This window comes from Rana temporaria, chromosome 8, assembly GCF_905171775.1.
Source record: "Rana temporaria chromosome 8, aRanTem1.1, whole genome shotgun sequence".
NCBI lineage: Eukaryota > Metazoa > Chordata > Amphibia > Anura > Ranidae > Rana > Rana temporaria.
Window position 1 is genome coordinate 89,612,089 of NC_053496.1, and position 20,359 is coordinate 89,632,447.

Sequence of the window (20,359 nt, forward strand, 5' to 3'; positions counted from 1 at the left end):
GCTCGAGCCACGTGCGACGTGGCTCCCAAACAAAATTTGCGTCCTTTTTTTTCCCCCCCCACAAATAGAGCTTTCTTTTGGTGGTATTTGATCACCTCTGCGGTTTTTAGTTTTTGCGCTATAAACAAAAATAGAGCGACAATTTTGAAAAATGCAATATGTTTTACTTTTTGCTATAATAAATATCCCCAAAAAAGATATACAAAAACTTTTTTTTTTTTTCCCTCAGTTTAGGTCGATACGTATTCTTCTACATATTTTTCGTAAAAAAAAAAAAAAGCAATAAGCGTTTGGTTTGCGCAAAAATTATAGCGTTTACAAAATAGGGGATAGTTTTATGGCATTTTTTATTAATATTTTTATTTTATTTACTAGGAATGGCAGCGATCAGCGATTTTTATCGGTACTGCAACCTTATAGCGGACACGTTTGAAACATTTTTGGGACCGTTTTTATAGTGATCAGTGCTATAAAAATGCATGGATTACTGTAAAAATGCCACTGGCAGGGAAGGGGTTAACACTAGGGGGCGAGGAAGGGGTTAATTGTGTTACCTAGGTGTGTTCCAACTGAAGGGGGGATGGGACTGACATGGGGGAAATGACAGATCGCTCTTCATACATTGTATGAACAGGCGATAGGTCATTTCTCCCCCTGACAGGACCGGCAGCTGTGTGTTTACACACAGCTCCCGGTTCTCGCTCTGTAACGAGCGATCATGGGTGCCCGGCAGTGATCGGGCACGCGTGTCGGCACCAGGGGCGAGCAGGGGGCTGGAATGTTAAATGACGTATAGCTACGTGATTTTGCGCAGCCAAGCCGACCTGACGCCGTATAACGGTGGCGGCTGGTCGGCTAGTGGGTTAAAGTGGTTGTGAGCCTCTGACTTGAAAATTAACAAGGCACCAAGTGTGATTTCTGTTTGCAGTCTTGTTCCTCTGCTATCTTCAGGAATCATCTGACAGGTTGTGCAGAATTTTAAGAGAAGGCTGTGAGAGGATCTTCAACATTGATTGACAGCGTTGGTATGTTTTTCTGATTATACTGTGTAGAGGGGGGTGTGTCCATTCCCTCCACTTGGTTCTCAGATTACACTTGGCTCTCCACTCTAAACTGTGCAGTGTGACATCCTATCACCCATTGCCACCTGCACAAAACCGGATGTTGCCCATCTCTACCCACACACCAGTTCTGTGCAATAGTTATGCACTGAGTGCCCCCAAACCACCTCTTTTGGGGGTCCCCCACCAGCGCTCCTTCTCTTCCAGTGCCCTCAAAGCAAGCCACATGCTATGGGGGCATTTATACCGGCTTGATCCTGAGCCGGGCTGTGTGCATCAATAGACACACATCGGCTTGGCCCCACTCCTTCCTCACAGGAATTGATTGCTGAAAGCAGCGGGAGCCATTGGCTGCTGCCATCAAGGTCTGTGAGTTAAGAGGGGAGAAAACCTGCAGCAGACAGTACAGCGCTGGTTTGATACAGGACTCTGGGGGGGGGGGGGGGGGTTTCCTCAATGCAGAGAATGCATTGGGCTGTAAAAAAAAAAAAAAAAAAAAAACCTCTTACCTTTGCTATCCATCAATTGTCCGATGGAGCGTACAAATGGGTGAGTTATCCAACAAAAGCCTGTCATCACACAATTCCCGTCAGATAATCCGATTGTGTGTACGAGGCTTTAACGTGTCCATTGACATCCACTGCTCCGTAGAGTCATTGATGGTCTGACCAGATCTGCCTGAAAAACTGACAGGCAGACCCGATTGGTCCGTCCATGTGAGCTGTTGCATGTGTTGGAAGAGGAGGTGAAGGATGCATGACGACGACACAGCTGGTGGGAATAAAGCTTTAGCGTGGGTCTAAATTCTCATGTCGCAAACATTGATCAACGACCGCAGCCAAGGTTCCATCTTCACTAAGATTTCTGCAATGTTATATGTGTTTGTTTTTATATTCCACACACTAATTATGAATGGTTTCAGCTGCCAGCAGAACTTTATTTATCACTTTGCCCTCTTTCCTTTACACACAATTAGGAAAATGACACTTTACTTATGTTTAAGGGGAATAAAGTTATTATAATGTGCCTTAACCCTTTGCATACTGCCATGTTCTGGCAATTGGGGAAATATTTTCCTTTTGGTTCTTTATACTGGAAAACAAGTGTTTTTTATTGGAAACAAGGCGTCCAATCATCCAATCAATCATCCATGTTCAACAAAGTGCTTTATTTTGTATTAAACATGATGTAAAATCAGGAGGAGGCTGCGGATATATTTTACATGACCTGTTTTCTCAGTCTATTGTCAAGTTTTATTCTGTAAATTTTGTATAATTTTGTACAATATCAAAACTTGTAATTTTTTGTTTTTATATTTAGACATGTTTTGAAAAAATGATTCAAGTTGCAGCTGTTATAATATGCAATAAAATAAGTAAAAAATGTCCTGGATGTAGTTGTGCATTATTTTCCTACATGCAAATTATTTAGTGGTCTAGATCAGGGGTCTCCAAACTTTTTAAACAAAGGGCCAGTTTATTGTCCTTGAATTTAGGAGGGCCGAATTGTGGGCACAGAAAATGTCCCGGGCCCAGCATCAGTGAGAATAAATATGGCCTCAGGGTTGGTGGTCAGTTGGAGGAGAAGTAGGGTCCCTATCAGTAGGAGGAATATTATCCCATCATTGGTATAAGTGGAAGAGACGGTGCCCCCTTGTTGGTGTCAGTGGGAGGAATAGCGCCCCAAGGGCCAGATAGAGGCTAGCAAAGGGCCACATCTGGCCCTCGGGCCATAGTTTGGAGACCCCTGGTCTAGATGTCTAAAGCCTCATACACACTGTCAAACTTTTCCATGGATTTTTGTTCGAAGGGCGTTGGTCGTGAACTTGGTATGCATACACACAGCAAACTTTCCCCAAATCACATGGTTTTCAGCTCTTTACCGCCACCCTTTGGTCAACGTCTGTATTATTGTCTGATCTTTTGATTCTGAGCATGCGTGTTTGTACTTTAGACTTGAGTCTGATGGATTTCTGTACACACGGCAGGACTTTGCACCGTAGGACTTTGTTGCTGGAAAGTTTGTCTGTTTACAGAGCGAACTTTTGTCCGATGAAAACCGAAACAGTTTGTCCGATGGAGCGTACACACGGTAGGATTTTTTGAAAAACCTGCTAATTTTGAAGTTTGTTGTCAAAGTCCTATCGTCTGTATGGGCCTTTAGAATTGTCATACCAAGAAGCGGTTGCTGACAATAATAGGTGGTTAGGCGCAACAAGTGAAATCTGTGCGTTTGTTTTATTATACACTTGAACAGGACTGCAGAATTTCATCACATAGATCAATAAAGATCCTACAATGGTTGTGGAGGGCTGTCTATTTACTTGGATTGCCTGTTGCTACCAGCACATGGGATAACTAAGCTGAGAAGCAGTTTTCAAGGGCAGTATGGCCTAATTCTTTACAGCTATACCTGGATAAAAAGTGGCGGCATTATATAGGCAGGCTTTGTCTTCTCTGTGCATTTTGAGTGAACTTTTAATGGTCTGGTATATAGCTTATACAAAAAAAAAAAAAGTTGGTCTTAAAGAGGAACTGCAGTCTGCTCACATAATTTGTAATAAAAACATCTCTGCCGTTCTGAAGCTTCCCTCCAACCACTTTACGTATTTTATATATACTGTGATTCTGTACTTGCCAAATCGGCTGAAGAAATCTCCCTGCACTAAGTCTGGCTGCAACCATTTTAACTGTGGGCAGCTGAAGCTCCTGCCTGTTCACTTCCTGGATTTACACAGAGGCACACCTCCTAGCTCTGCAGCTCTCATTGGCCCTTATGACTCATCCCTCCTCCTGTCCTGGCAAACCCTTGGAGTGAAAAAGCCTTGCATGATGTTATAAGCCTAGGCTAGAGACCAGACAAGAGGAAGTGAGCTGTATAAGGTGTTTACTGGCAGAATTTTCTTTTACTATCCAAAGTTAAAACGACAAGGGCAGAAAATTTGATAAGGGAAAGATGAAAAAATGACGGAAGGTCTGCTTTAAGCTGGCTATATAATTGTACGATCTCCTTTTTAGATCTACCAGCAACCATGTCGTTCAGGAGCCTGCCTGGTCAGATGTAATTGGAACAGGCTGTTAAGTTTTTGTAGCTGCTGACGCATATTGCAGGCGCTAGAGCGTTACAAATGGCGCCTGCAATCCGCCCTTAAAAAGCTGCTCATTCTCTCCAATGTGAAAGCCCGAGGGCTTTTTCACACTGGAGTGGTGCGCTAGCAGGGTGGTAAAAAAAACAAGTCCTGCTAGCTGCATCTTTGGAGCTGTATGTATACCTCTCCTCCACCGATGCTGCCCATTGAAATCAATGGGACAGCGCGGCTATACCGCCCGCAATGCGCCGCTTCAGCAGCGCATTGCGGGCGGTTTTAAACCTTGGCTGCTAGTGGGGGTTAAATGCGCTGCAAAACGGCCCATAGCGTCGGCGGTAAAAATAGCAACGTTTTACCACTGACGCTATGGGCAGCTCAGTGTGAAAGGGGTCTTAATTTTCACTTCAGAGACTCGAGCTCCGCTTTAGGGAGACAATACAGTCATTATTGTTTACAATTGTAAAGTCTCTTCCTCCGAGCATGGCCTTGACCACTACTTGTGGTGATGTGAAATCTCCCCTTGGATGTCAGGCCCAACTGTACAGGAAATCTCACCTGTTTAACTTCGCTGCCTTTGTGTTATCTTTTACTATTCCAGACTAAAAGTTTTGTCAAGGACCACAGAATTAAAGGGAAAAAAAGTGGTTAATATAGTGGTACTCCAATCAAAACATTTTTGTTTTGTCAGGGAAGGTTTTTAAAAAAAAAAAAAAATTCTTATTGTCATATACTTCGACAAAGTTCAATTCAAAAAAAATATTTTTTTTTTATACCACTTCATCCCCGGAAGGCTTTGCCTCTGCGTCAATTTAACTGACAATTGCACATGTCAATTTTGTACCCAAACACAATTGACATCCTTTTTTTTCCCCACAAGTGGTTTTCTTTTGGTGGTAATCGATCACCTCTGTTTTTTTATATTTTTTGGGATATGTATTTGTTTATAGCGCACATACATGTCAAAGTTCCCTGTATTGAGGTGGTTAAAGAAGACTTTTTTTGGCATTATCGGTCATTTTCAATGCCAACATTTCAAGTTTGCCAGGGTATGAAAACATTTGCGCACAACTGTATGTTGGGTGACAAAAACATGCCCTGTAGATTGTTGTGGCGGAGATGATGTATTGCTGTGTGTGTGTATTGTCAGGGGCTTGTCTATTGGCACCAAAGCCAACATGCTCTTTATGGATCAGGAAACCTAGAAAGGAATTGTCTGGTGACCAATTTAAAGGCCATGTTCACTTCTTGCCAGAGAAAAATTCCAGCTCCCCTATGTAACAATATACTATTAATACTAAGAATGCTTTTATGTTTTCTGAACCAGAACACCCTTACCTGTCCAGCAAAAACTTCTTGACTTTCATTCAAGCTGTAGAGAAACGGTCCATAAAGCTCACCATCCAATCACATTTAGCTCTCCCCTCAACTATTTAGTGCAAGAGCCTGTCTGATTTAATCAAGTGCAGAGAAACTGTCTGGGCCTAGTGCTTTGAGGGACTTATTAGTAAGCATTTTGGTAATTGTAATATCCATTATCTGCCTTTATCATGTCCTGCATGTCTTGAGAGGGGTGGGAAAGTGATCTTATCATACACAGGATATAAAAATATGTTAACCACTTAAAGGAGTTCTCTGACCTAAAACTTTTAACCCCCGCTGTGCCCGGGCTGTAAAAAAAATAGAAAATAAACTGTCACTTACCTGCCTACGATCCCCCGTTGTTCCGATATCGCCGTCCCGTTCTCCGGTCCCGGGCCCCTTCCGCTTCCTGTGTGTCGGTGACTCATAGTGCGCTCAGCCTATCAGCGGCCGCAGCAATGTCCCGTCGCGGCCACTGATAGGCTGAGCGCACTATGAGTCACCGACACACAGGAAGCGGAAGAGACCGGGACCGGAGAACGGGACGGCGATATCGGAACAACGGGGGATCGTAGGCAGGTAAGTGACAGTTTATTTTCTATTTTTTTACAGCCTGGGCACAGCGGGGGTTAAAAGTTTTAGGTCAGAGAACTCCTTTAAAGCGGATCTCCACTCTAAAGTGGAGTCCCGCTGATCGGAACCCTCCCCCCCTCCGGTGTCACATTTGACACCTTACAGGGGGGAGGGGGGTGCAGATACCTGTCTACAGACAGGTATCTGCACCCACTTCCGGCCCTACGATACGGGCAAAGGACGGGTTTTTTCCTTCCTTCCCGTCCGTCCCCCCGTTGTATGCTGGGAACACTCGGCTCCCAGCACACAGCGGGAGCCAATCGGCGGGCGCAGCGCGACTCGCGCATGCGCCGTAGGGAACCGGGCAGTGAAGCCGGAGCGCTTCACTTCCTGGTTCCCTCACCGAGGATGGAGGGGGGAGCAGCAGGGTGACGAGCGATCGGCTCGTCATCTGCTGCGATCACCGCTGGACTCCAGGACAGGCAAGTGTCCTTATATTAAAAGTCAGCAGCTGCAGTATTTGTAGCTGCTGGCTTTTAATATATTTTTCCCGTGGCACATCCGCTTTAAGGACAGAAGGTGTTATTTTAGATTCGGCGTTTACAAGACTAAAACAGTTTTTTTTTTTTTTGCTAGAAAATTACTTATATATTTTTTTCTAATTTTTGGTTTTTTTTTCTAATTTTTGGGGGTTTTAACACCCTAGAGAATAAAATGGCGGTCATTGCAATACTTTTTGTCACACCGTATTTGCGCAGCAGTCTTACAAGCGCACTTTTTTTGGAAAAAAATCACTTTTTTTAATTAAAAAATAAGACCACAATAAATTTGGCCCAATTTTTTTATATATTGTGAAAGATAATGTTACGCCGAGTAAAATGATACCCAACATGTCACGCTTAAAAATTGCGCCCGCTCGTGGCATGGCATCAAACTTTTACCCATAAAAATCTCGATAGGCGATGTTTAAAAAATTCTAGAGGTTGCATTTTTTGAGCTAGAGTAGGTCTAGAATTATTGCTCTCGCTCTAACGATCGCGGCGATACCTCACTTGTGTGGTTTGAACACCGGTTTCATATGCGGGTGCTACTTGTGTATGCTTCTGTGCGCGAGCTCGACGGGGCGCTTTAAAATTTTGTTTTTTTATTGATTTTATAATTTTTTACACTGAAATAATAAAAAAAATAAAAGTATCACTTTTATTCCTATTACAAGGAATGTAAACATCCCTTGTAATAGAAAAAAGCATGACAGGTCCTCTTAAATATGAGATCTGGGGTCAAAAAGACCTCAGATCTCATATTTAGACTTAAATGCAATAATAAAAAAAAAACAATTGTCATTTAAAAAAAATGACGACAAAAAAAAATTGTCTCTTTAAGACGCTGGGCGGGACTGACGTTTTGACGTCACTTCCGCCCACCAAAGCTATGAGGACGGTTGGGGGCCATCTTGCCCTCACTCGAGTCCTCGATCTCCTCCGCTGCTACCGACGGCTCCGGTAAGCAAGGGAGAGCGGCCCCTCTCCCGCCACCCATAATGGCGATCTCGCAGCGAATCCGCCACGGAGACCGGCGTTACCGTTTACACGGCCGCCCACTGAAGAGATGGATACCTCGGTTGTGGCAGCAGCTGCTGCCGTTACCGAGATATCCATCTTTAAAAACAGGACGTACATATACAGTGGGCGGTCGGGAAGTGGTTAAAATGTCAGGTTTCTGTGATGTAAAAAAAATAAAAGAAATTCAGAACTTTGTTCACCTTTTTTTTTTAATGTGACCTATAAACTGTACAACTCAGTTGAACACACATTTTTTAAGTGGAGGGAAGTAAAAATAAAATGGTTGCATAAGTGTGCACACCATTAAACAAATGCCTTTTAATTTTATTACAGCAGTCTTTGACTTGGCAATATTTGCCCACTCTGCAAAAAAACACTCCAAATCTGTCAGAGTGCGAGGACATCTCCTGTGCACAGCCCTCTTCAGATCCTTCCACAGATTTTCAATCAGATTCAGGTCTGGGCCATTCCAAAACTTATAATCTTCTGGTGAAGCCATTCCTTTGGATGTATGCTTTGGGTAATTTTCATGCTGAAAGATGAATTTCCTCTTCAACTTTATAGTAGAAGCCTGAAGGTTTTGTGCCAATATTGACTGGTATTTGGAACGGTTCATAATTCCCTCTACCTTGACTAAGGCCCCTGTTCCAGCTGAAGAAAAACAGCCCCAAAGCAAGATGCTGCCACCACCATGCTTCACGGTGGGTATGGTGATCTTTTGCACCAAACATACAGTATCTCACAAAAAGTGAGAGTACGCTCCTCACATTTTTGTATAGCTGTTGGTCCTGGAGACTGAGGTTGGAGTAACTATATTGGATAGTCCCTCCCTGGCCATTGCATACATCACTTACATCAATGTGCTAATAATAGTAAACCCCACACACAATGCAAGTAAACACAACCTTATTCAAATATGTAAATGCAGTTATATGAAAGTCCAACTTGCTTCTTTACCCCAAAAGTGCCAGTGAGAAAATCCAATGCTGTGAATCACACATGCTCTCCACCTGTCCCTTTTATACTCAGACCTATTTTTCCCATATAGGTGCCTCTGCACCTTCCATGTTAAGGGGTTTATTACATCTCCCAGACCTCCAGCCTTGCTACTGTATCATGTTGTACTAGGGCAGGGGTCTTCAAACTACTGTCCTCCAGGTGTTGTTCAGGAACTACAATTCCCATCATGCCTAGTCATGTCTGTGAATGTCAGTTTTACAATGCCTCATGGGATTTGTAGTTCTGCAACAGCTGGAGGGCTGTAGTTTGAGGATCCCTGTACTAGGGATACTTGGACCAGCTAGAGCAAATCAACCTTCTCCCAGTTTAAGACCACAGAATATACACTATATTGCCAAAAGTATTGCGACACCTGCCGTTACACACACACAAACTTTAATGGCATCCCAGTCTTAGTCTATAAAGTTCAATATGGAGTTGGCCCACGCTTTGCAGCTATAACAGCTTCAACTCTTCTAGGAAGGCTGTCCACAAGGTTTAGGAGTGTGTCTATGGGAATGTTTGACCATTCTACCAAAAGCACATTGTGAGATCAGGCACTGATGTGGACAAAAAGGCCTGGCTCGCAGTCCTCTCTAATTCATCACAAGGGTGTTCTATCGGGTTGAGGTCAGGACTCTGTGCAGGCAAGTCAAGTTCCTCCACCCCAAACCTGCTCATCCACACTATATTGCCATAAGTATTGGGGCCACCTCTCCAAATAATTTGGTGGAAAGAAGGGGGAGGAATTATGGTGTGGGGCTGTTTTTCAGGGGTTGGGCTTGGCCCCTTAGATCCAGTGAAGGAAACTTAAGACATCAGCATACCAAAACATTTTGGACAGTTTTATGCTCCCAACTTTGTGGGAACAGTTTGGGGATGGCTCCTTCCTGTTCCAACATGACTGAGCACCAGTGCACAAAGCAAGGTCCATAAAGACATGGATGAGCGAGTTTGGAGTTTAGGAACTTGACTGACCTGCACAGAGTCCTGACCTCAACCCGATAGAACACCTTTGGGATGAATTAGAGCGGAGACTGCAAGCCAGGTCTTCTCGTCCACATCAGTGCATGACCTCACAAAAGCGCTTCTGGAAGAATTGTCAAACATTCCTATAGACACCTAAACACTGAACATCCTTCTCAGAAGAGTTGAAGCTGTTATAGCTGCAAAAGGTCGGCCAACTCGATATGGAACCCTATAGATTAAGGCTGGGATACCAATAAAGTTCATGTGCGTGTAAAAGTCAGGCGCCACAATAATTTTGGGCATAAAATGTAGCTTTTTAGAGTTCTGCCAGTGGCCAGCCTTTTGCCCAGCAGCAGGCTCTCACATCGCACAGAGACGCACTATGAGAGTTTCCGAAATAAAGCCCCATAGACCCTAAAATGCTATAATTATTTTGTGGGGCTGTGCAAAACTATTAATATACATCAATATGAGAAGCAGAAAGAATTTGTCATGAGGCATTTTATTCTTTTAGACTGGTCTTTTATTGTACAATAATCGTTAAATACTGCTTGCATTTATTTATTATACACAGGGGAAGAAATGAAACAGACAATGCAATGCGTTAGTACAAGTAATTCCAATGCGTTAGCTGACAAGATTCGGCTTTAGTTTTATTGCTGAGTACTGTCAATCTAGGTTGTGTAGCTATTATTTCCTCACAACAAATGGAAATACGTACTAAAAGACCAGAGAAAAATTATTAAGACCTTTCAGTTATTTAATATATACATAAAAAAGAGGGATAGCAAAAGAAAATATATATAGATTGTATTTATTATTATATAATCTAGTTCAATTGCTAACATTTAGTTTATCCTAAACTGATTTCAAAAATGTATATTCTGCTGTTAATTACAGGCAAATCACCACAACGCATCTCACTCATTCATAAAACTATTTACACATCTTCTCCATTAAATATTAAGCAAAACTACATCCCATTTCTCTCCTCACACTGGAAAATCATCAATTGCATTCAATTACTTTGCATCGTATGTTGGTTTTGTTCCAAAACAAAGTTAAAGTTTCATCAAAAACTGGATCCATTCTCTTTTGACTTCTGATCTTCAGACGCCAGCGGATTCTGAGAACAAATTAGAGAAGGTTGTTGTACAAGATGATGTAAAGTTGGAGAAGATGCTCGGCCACTGAAGGGGGTATTTGGTGTTGGTACAGCAGGGACATAGTTGGAGGAAACTCATCTAGTAAAGTTAATATTTAGTTCATGTACAACAGTGGGAGGAGCACAGAGGCGCCACTCTAAGTGCAGTATAGTAAATACATTTTAATGAGCGTACATACGCACAAGAGTAGGATTAAAACAGAATATCTGAGAAGGGGGTCCATCCGTTGGCTATGGGCTGGTGAAGTGGAGCGGTCTATTGGTCCACAATCAACCCGAAAGTGTCGTCATCCACCCGGCCCACCGCTAACCCGGAAGTGTCACCGCCCACCGCTAACCCGGAAGTGTCACCGCCCACCGCTAACCCGGAGGTGTCACCATCCACCCGGCCCACCGCTAACCCGGAAGTGTCACCATCCACCCGGCCCACCACTAACCCGGAAGTGTCACCATCCACCCGGCCCACCGCTAACCCGGAAGTGTCACCGCCCACCGCTAACCCGGAAGTGTCACCGCCCACCCGGCCCACCGCTAACCAGGAAGTGTCACCGCCCACCCGGCCCACCGCTAACCCGGAAGTGTCACCGCCCACCGCTAACCCGGAAGTGTCACCGCCCACCGCTAACCCGGAAGTGTCACCGCCCACCGCTAACCCGGAAGTGTCACCATCCACCCGGCCCACCGCTAACCCGGAAGTGTCACCATCCACCCGGCCCACCGCTAACCCGGAAGTGTCACCATCCACCCGGCCCACCGCTAACCCGGAAGTGTCACCATCCACCCGGCCCACCGCTAACCCGGAAGTGTCACCATCCACCCGGCCCACCGCTAACCCGGAAGTGTCACCATCCACCCGGCCCACCGCTAACCCGGAAGTGTCACCATCCACCCGGCCCACCGCTAACCCGGAAGTGTCACCATCCACCCGGATGTGTCGTCATTCACCCGGCCCACCGCTAACCCAGAAGTGTCACCATCCACCCGGCTCCTTGTGTGCTCGAGGACCAGGAAGCGTCGGCGAACACTGGAGCAACCCGCTCCACTTCACCAAGCCCATAGGCAAACGGATGGACCCCCTTCTCAGACGTTCTGACAACTTATATCTGACATGCCTGTTTTAATCCTACTCTTGTGTGTATGTATGCTCATTTTGCTCAGTAAAATTAATTTACGATACTGCACTTAGAGCGGTGCCTCTGTGCTTTTCCCTCAGCTATCCTAAGAGTTGCTTCTCATCTTCACTGGGCTGCCTTCAAGGTGTTTTATTATGGACTTATAGTCATATAAGTTTTAAATTATTCCTACTAAAGTTTCCCCATGTTTTAGGTACTTTTCAGTCTGGTGGACCTACACTGAGGCAAACTCTTTTCTATGTACAACAGTGGGAGGCGATGCTTTTCTAGTGAAGTGGGTCTTTAGCTTAAAGCTGAATTCCGGACAATTTCTTTTTTTCCCCCATGCAGTGGGGCTGTCCTTATTTTTGTCTAGGAGATTTCCCCTGATTCTTTCAGCACCAGGGGTCTACTACAGTGGAATGTTCCTGCCTATAGACTGACTCAAGACTTAAAGACGCCAGAAACAGACCACTGCTTGACGCGGGGGAGCGCTGTTTTCTGGATGATCGGGCGAGGCACAGCCCCACTGCATATAGGGGGGGGCATTTTAACCTGTCTGATTTTGGCGGATGTCAGCAGACATGTCTCCGCTGACATCCGATGCTCCATAGGATTGCATGGAGCGGCCGTTCAGGTCTGCTGTCAAAACTGACAGGCGGACCTGAACGGCCAACAGTGTGTATGGGGCCTTAGGCCCCTTTCACACGATTAGTTTTACTGCAGATTTTTGTCTTCAGATTTACCAAAACCATGTAGTGCAAGGGTCTGCCTGATTCCATACAAATTGAAACTCTTAGGCTGGGTTCACACCTATGCGAATTGAGTGCGGCTTAAACCGCATCCAATTCGCATAACATTATAAAATACATTGATTTTAATGAGGCTGGTTCACATATGTGCGATGCATTCGCACTGCGCATTGCCCAAAAAAGGCGTGCGTTATCTAGGCATTGCGGTGCGGCTCGGGTGCAAATTCAGGCCCATTATCTTCTGTGGGCACGCATCTGATTTGCAGATGTGTTCATTTCTCATCAGGATTTCTCTCATTCTCCTCAATACACTTCCCCCCTCCCAGGTCTCCAAATTGGCAGCTAAAACGGAGATGATCTGCTGAACAGCTCTCTTATCTCTTTTCAGAGAAAAGAGAGCTGGAATTTGCAGCGTGAATCCAGCCTAAGGACCCTTTCACATTGGATCGGCGGTGGCGGTATAGCGCCGCTAAAAATAGCGGTGATATACTGCCGGGATTTTTGGTAAATCTGAAAACAAAAATCTACAGAAAATCTCAGTGTGTATGGGGCCTTAGGAGTGAAGCCCCACCCACTCAGAATAGTTCCCCCACCATTCCTATGAGAACTTTCACTGACCAATACAATTCTAACACGAAGCTGCATGACAAGGTTCTACATTGTGTTGTGCAAAAATCAAACACCTATTGTACATCAGTAGCGGCTCTGAGCATTAATATACTTTGTATACAAGTGACTGGACTCACTATACAGTCATGTTCAGGGATGCATAAACCACACACTTACCCTGCTGAGAACGGTTTGGATCCCCTCCATGGTTGCAGAAAGCTCTCGGATAGTTTTAGTCAGCTGGTCCTCATATTGGCAGTTCGTGTCTTCCAGGGATTTCAGGCTTTCCCGTAAGTGACTGAGGTCACTCTTTGTTTCTTTCAGCTCCCCGGATAAACTTTTATTAGAAGCTTCTAGCTGAGAGATGGTCTTTTCATCTACCTCTGCGGGAAACAAAACACAGCAATGATCCACAAAGACTAACAAATGAGTCATCTACAACATGCATTGAGAAGCCTATAAAACCCAAGTGTCTGAGGGTAAAAGAAAGCTTTGCACAGACACAGCACCTTGGGAACAGTTGTGATGTTTTCCGTTGTCCAGAACTGAATTAGTGAGAGATATAGCTGCTACATACATATCTACCTACCTACCTTAACCTACTGCCTCCTCCACTACATTAAAAAAATAAAACAATTCTTGCTTGAAATTCACTTAGTCGAGTTCTTTCTGTACCTTTTGAAAACTGTCCCTCAGTTCTCCATATCACTCATTTATTGTCCCCATTAAAGAAAATAGGTTAAAACCCCACCAACTTTTTTTGTGGTGCCACCTGAGGTCATCAGGGGTGCTGTGCCACCTGAGGTCATCAGGGGGTGCTGTGCCACCTGAGGTCATCAGGGGGTGCTGTGCCACCTGAGGTCATCAGGGGGTGCTGTGCCACCTGAGGTCATCAGGGGGTGCTGTGCATCCTGGTAAAGTAAAGCTGGCCGTACATGGATAGAAAACCGATTGGAAAAAAACTTTAGCTTTTGATAAGTTTCCATTATTTCTTATGGGGAAATTTGCTTTGATATACAAGTGCTTTGGATTACAACATGCTTCTGGAACTAATTGAGAAGGCAAGTAAAACCTTTGACAGAGGTGTGGCTGTGGACGTGGTATACTTGGATTTTGCAAAAGCCGTTTAACACAGTTCCCCACACACAGCTCATGTGTAAGGTAAAGTCTACAGGTCTAAGGTTATCAGTGGTGTACCCCAAGGGTCAGTGTAGCGACTAGAGGTCGACCGATATGGGTTTTTCTATGGCCGATGCCGATATTTAGAAATCAGGGCGGCCGATGCCGATATTTAGAAATCAGGGCGGCCGATGGCCGATATATAATGCCAATTTTTGCAGCCGATATTTTGGGCCGATTTTTTTATTTTTGCTAGGCGCGGGTGGTGCTGCGTTGTGGAGAGGGATGGGTGGTGCTGCGTTGTGGAGAGGGATGGGTGGTGCTGCGTTGTGGAGAGGGATGGGTGGTGCTGCGTTGTGGAGAGGGATGGGTGGTGCTGTGTTGTGGAGAGGGATGGGTGGTGCAGCGTTTTGGAGAGGGATGGGTGGTGCAGCATTGTGGAGAGGGATGGGTGGTGCTAGGCGTGGGTGGTGCTGCGTTGTGGAGAGGGATGGGTGGTGCTAGGTGTGGGTGGTGCTGTGTTGTGCAGAGGGATGGGTGGTGCTGCGTTGTGGAGAGGGATGGGTGGTGCTGCGTTGTGGAGAGGGATGGGTGGTGCTGCGTTGTGGAGAGGGATGGGTGGTGCTGCGTTGTGGGGAGGGATGGGTGGTGCTAGGCGTGGGTGGTGCTGCGTTGTGGGGAGGGATGGGTGGTGCTAGGCGTGGGTGGTGCTGCGTTGTGGGGAGGGATGGGTGGTGCTGCGTTGTGGGGGGGGGATGGGTGGTGCTGCGTTGTGGGGGGGATGGGTGGTGCTGTCGTGGGGAGGGATGGGTGGTGCTGCGTTGTGGGGGGGATGGGTGGTGCGTTGTGGGGAGGGATGGGTGGTGCTGCGTTGTGGGGAGGGATGGGTGGTGCGTTGTGGGGAGGGATGGGTGGTGCTGCGTTGTGGGGAGGGATGGGTGGTGCTGCGTTGTGGGGAGGGATGGGTGGTGCTGCGTTGTGGGGAGGGATGGGTGGTGCTGCGTTGTGGGGAGGGATGGGTGGTGCTGCGTTGTGGGGAGGGATGGGTGGTGCTGCGTTGTGGGGAGGGATGGGTGGTGCTGCGTTGTGGGGAGGGATGGGTGGTGCTGCGTTGTGGGGGGGGGGATGGGTGGTGCTGCGTTGTGGGGGGGGGGATGGGTGGTGCTGCGTTGTGGGGGGGGGGATGGGTGGTGCTGCGTTGTGGGGGAGGGGGGATGGGTGGTGCTGCGTTGTGGGGGGGGGGATGGGTGGTGCTGCGTTGTGGGGGGGGGATGGGTGGTGCTGCGTTGTGGGGGGGGGATGGGTGGTGCTGCGTTGTGGGGGGGGGGATGGGTGGTGCTGCGTTGTGCAGAGGGATGGGTGGTGCTGCGTTGTGGGGAGGGATGGGTGGTGCTGCGTTGTGGGGAGGGATGGGTGGTGCTGCGTTGTGGGGGGGGGGGGATGGGTGGTGCTGCGTTGTGGGGAGGGATGGGTGGTGCTGCGTTGTGGGGAGGGATGGGTGGTGCTGCGTTGTGGGGAGGGATGGGTGGTGCTGCGTTGTGGGGGGGGTGGGTGGTGCTGCGTTGTGGGGGGGGGGTGGGTGGTGCTGCGTTGTGGGGGGGGGGATGGGTGGTGCTGCGTTGTGGAGGGGGATGGGTGGTGGTGCGTTGTGGGGGGGGATGGGTGGTGCTGCGTTGTGGGGGGGGGTGGGTGGTGCTGCGTTGTGGGGGGGGGATGGGTGGTGCTGCGTTGTGGAGGGGGATGGGTGGTGCTGCATTGTGGGGGGGGGGGGGGTGGGTGGTGCTGCGTTGTGGGGGGGGGGATGGGTGGTGCTGCGTTGTGGGGGGGGGATGGGTGGTGCTGCGTTGTGGGGGGGGGATGGGTGGTGCTGCGTTGTGGGGAGGGATGGGTGGTGCTGCGTTGTGGGGGGGGGGGATGGGTGGTGCTGCGTTGTGGGGAGGGATGGGTGGTGCTGCGTTGTGGGGGGGGGATGGGTGGTGCTGCGTTGTGGGGGGGAATGGGTGGTGCTGCGTTGTGGGGAGGGATGGGTGGTGCTGCGTTGTGGGGGGGAATGGGTGGTGCTGCGTTGTGGGGGGGGGGATGGGTGGTGCTGCGTTGTGGGGAGGGATGGGTGGTGCTGCGTTGTGGGGGGGGGGGATGGGTGGTGCTGCGTTGTGGGGAGGGATGGGTGGTGCTGCGTTGTGGGGGGGAATGGGTGGTGCTGTGTTGTGGGGGGGGGGGGGGGTGGTGCTGTGTTGTGGGGGGGGGGATGGGTGGTGCTGCGTTGTGGGGGGGGGATGGGTGGTGCTGCTTTGTGGGGGGGGATGGGTGGTGCTGCATTGTGGAGGGGGATGGGTGGTGCTGCGTTGTGGGGGGGGATGGGTGGTGCTGCGTTGTGGGGGGGGGGGATGGGTGGTGCTGCGTTGTGGGGGGGATGGGTGGTGCTGCGTTGTGGGGGGGGATGGGTGGTGCTGCGTTGTGGGGAGGGATGTGTGGTGCTGCATTGTGGGGGGGGGATGGGTGGTGCTGCGTTGTGGGGGGGATTGGTGGTGGTGCGTTGTGGGGGGGGGTGGGGTGGTGGTGCGTTGTGGGGGGGGGGGGTGGGTGGTGCTGCGTTGTGGGGGGGGATGGGTGGTGCTGCGTTGTGGGGAGGGATGGGTGGTGCTGCGTTGTGGGGAGGGATGGGTGGTGCTGCGTTGTGGGGGGGGATGGGTGGTGCTGCGTTGTGGGGAGGGATGGGTGGTGCTGCGTTGTGGGGAGGGATGGGTGGTGCTGCGTTGTGGGGGGGATGGGTGGTGCTGCGTTGTGGTAATGAAGATGATTGATTTGCAATGCATTGTGAAAATGAATGAGGATGAGAGTTACATTGTGAAGAGGATCTCCACAATGTAACTCTGATATGCACCCAGAGTCATCCTCATCCATTTTCTCAATGCCAGCCTCAGCCAGGTTTCACTTTAAAAAGACATAAAATTAAGTCTGCAGGTATCTATCTGCATGCACCTGATAGGCTAGGTTCATGCCGATGAGATGACCAGCAAATCATTGAACAAGTAAAATACAAGCAGCCAGCAGGCTCCACCTCAGCGGGAAAGGAAGACAGAGCTAGTGCTGTCCACGATCTCCTGCTGGGGGGAGTTACCATGTCAGGTGGAAGCTGATTTTTTCTCTAATACAGCACGCCGAGGAAGGGGGCGGGGCAGTATGATGAATGGCAGTGAAATCTCTCCTTGGCTTCTCTATAGTGGCTGTGCGGGCGGAGGATTCAAGAATATATTGCTTCAAGAGCACTGATCAGTACTGCAAGTCAGGTGGCAGAGAAACCATCATTGGCCCTTTACAAGTATCTGCCACCTGACTTGCAGTACTGATCAGTGCTCTTGAAGCAATATATTCTTGAATCCTCCACCCGCACAGCCACTATAGAGAAGCTAGGGAGAGATTTCACTGGCATTCATCGTACCGCCCCGCCCCGCCCCTCCCTCGGCGTGCTGTATTAGAGAAACAATCATTGGCACTTTACAAGTATCGAATACAGCACGCCGCGGGAGGGGCGGGGCGGGGCGGTACGATGAATGCCAGTGAAATCTCTCCTTAGCTTGTGATTGTTTATCCAATACAGCGCGCCAAGGGATGGGGCGGAGCGGGGGCGGGGCGCTACGATGCAAGGCCAGTAAAATCTTTCCTTGACTTCAATAGTGGGCGTGCGGATGGAGGATTCAGGGACACGCGCTGCTAGAGCACTTGTCAGTACTGCAGGGCAGGCGGCCATGCCAGCCGTTTATTGTAATAGACGCGAATTGGCCGATTTTTTTACAATAATCGGCCAATGCCGATTTCATAAAAACGGCCAAATATCGGCCGATATATCGGCCAACCGATATATCGGTCGACCTCTAGTAGAGACCCTTACTTTTTAATAGTAGACTCCACCCTACTAGTCTCGTCATAACTGACATCATCGGTGGGGGTGCGAGTGTCCGTTATGACATGTCAGTAATGACGAAACTAGTAGGGTGGAGTCTATGCTAATTCTCAACACGCTAGTTTCTGTGTGGTCTGCAGATAGTTTTTTACCTTGGAATTTTTTTTTATCCTTCTCTGTTTGGACTTATGCTACCTCAATAAACTATCACGGCCATGTTGATGTACTTCCTCTCTTTTCTTTTATCATACTTGGGAGCGATAAACAAAGAGAACAGTCACCTGTGTTGATACTTCTATCATTCTGTTTGTATCCAAAGGACGGATTGCACAGCCTTTCTTTTGTCACGGTGGAAGGTGCACTTTTGGCGTTCAATCGTTTATCATCACCGAGACACGAATATTTAAGAACTTTATGTTGAATTTTCTTCACAGATTTAAACATTCATATTTTAGAGGTTCTCATGGACTTATCACTGTATATATAATTTGTATTTTGGTTTTATCACCTCCTATTTAGCGTGGCAATTCTGGGTTTTCTATTCTTCACTGAAAATGTGGAATAGACTCCCTCCAGAGGTGGTTCTGGCCAGCTCAGTAAATTGCTTTATAAAAGGCCTGGATTCTTTCCTAAATGTACCGTTTTTATCGGCGTATACCGCATACTTTTTTGCCCTTAAAATCAGGGCAAAATCGTGGGTGCGCGATTTATACGCCAATACCCGCTTCCCGCGCTGTGTTTGAACCACTCCGCCGACATATACCGAGCGCAGTACACTCGGGTATAGTCGGGCAGGCTCGGCTCCACTCGCGGTCACGTCCTGTGCGTCCTTTACGCAAGAGGAGCTGAGCCTGCCCGAGTATACCCGAGTGTACTGTGCTCGGTATAGGTCGGCGGAGTGGTTCAAACACAGCACGGGAAGCGGGGATCGGCTGAAAAACACAGCGGTAGGACACCACGATGGCCGCAGAAGGACGCCGGACCGGACAAGGCCGCTGATGGACACAGACGAGGGGCATCCAAACTAAGTATTTCTTTTTTTTTCCAGGAATTTTCCTTCAAGGTTGTGGGTGCGCGATATACGCCGGGGCGCGTTATAGGAAGATAAACACGGTACATAATATAACTGGGTACTGACATTTATAGGTGAACCTGATGCAGGGAAAATCCATTTTTTTCCCTTGCTGTAGCAAATTGGTTCATGCTTTGCTGGGGTTTTTCACCTTCCTCTGGATAACTGTGGGTGTAGGATTGTGTATATGTGATTGTATTTTTTGGGGGGGGTTGAACTAGACCGACTTTTGTGTTTTTTCAACCTATGTAACTAATTAAATACTAAACATACGCTTATGCTTTTCTATGTAGTACATACTGTATACAACACATGGCTTTGGTGACACAATTATTTTGTGGAAAGTGAGTCACTAAAAGACTGCTACCACCACAGCCTAATCACTCTTTGTGACAGATCGCCATGGAATCTGCACACCCTGAAATAAGACAGCTTCCCTTTTCCAGTCTATGTCCTATACAGTCCATACATACACTGATGGGATTTCATCTTTTTTTTTTTATAGAATACCTGTTTTAGACTGGAGAGCCTGAAGCCTCTGCTCCAGCTCTGTTCTTGCCTTCTCACTCTTTTCTAGCTTCTGCAGAAGACTTCCCACATCAACCATCGCCCCATTGTACACAATCAGTCCGCTATTTTCTTCCACAGAGGACACTCCCGATCGTGCAATTTTGAATGGCAAAAGCAATCTGTTTCCTGGTAAAGAAATAATTGGAGAAAGTCAATCAATTTAAACTTAAAAGGCCAAACATATTTTTTTGCAATTTTGGTAGAATAAGGGAGGATTTTAAACCCTGTCAGATTTGACATCTGTGCAGCGGTTGGCAGAGGGCAGTGCAAACTGCCTGCCAAAGAAATGCAATGCAGGAACCAGCACTGTAATCGTACTGGTTCCTGCATCGCACATATGTGAACCTAGGCTAAAGGTTAATTTAAAAATAAAATAAGTAACAAACATGTTATACTTACCTTCTCTGTGCAGTGGTTTTGCACATAACAGCCCAGATCCTCTTCT

The 20,359-nt window shown here is 47.6% G+C and overlaps 1 protein-coding gene across 3 annotated transcripts in view; it reads right to left on the minus strand.

Moving 5' to 3' along the window:
• Positions 1–10,111: 10,111 nt before the first annotated feature.
• The window catches only part of CCAR1 (cell division cycle and apoptosis regulator 1), a 95,206-nt gene continuing 84,958 nt past the window's right edge, over positions 10,112–20,359 (minus strand). For all 3 annotated transcript variants that reach the window (XM_040362196.1, XM_040362195.1, XM_040362194.1), the window contains exons 24-26: positions 19,855–20,040; positions 13,427–13,632; positions 10,112–10,737 (exon numbers count right to left, since the gene is read on the minus strand). In XM_040362196.1, coding sequence (XP_040218130.1) covers positions 10,684–10,737; positions 13,427–13,632; positions 19,855–20,040 — 446 coding nt within the window. In that variant the 3' untranslated portion in view covers positions 10,112–10,683. The remainder of the gene's footprint in view (positions 10,738–13,426; positions 13,633–19,854; positions 20,041–20,359) is intronic.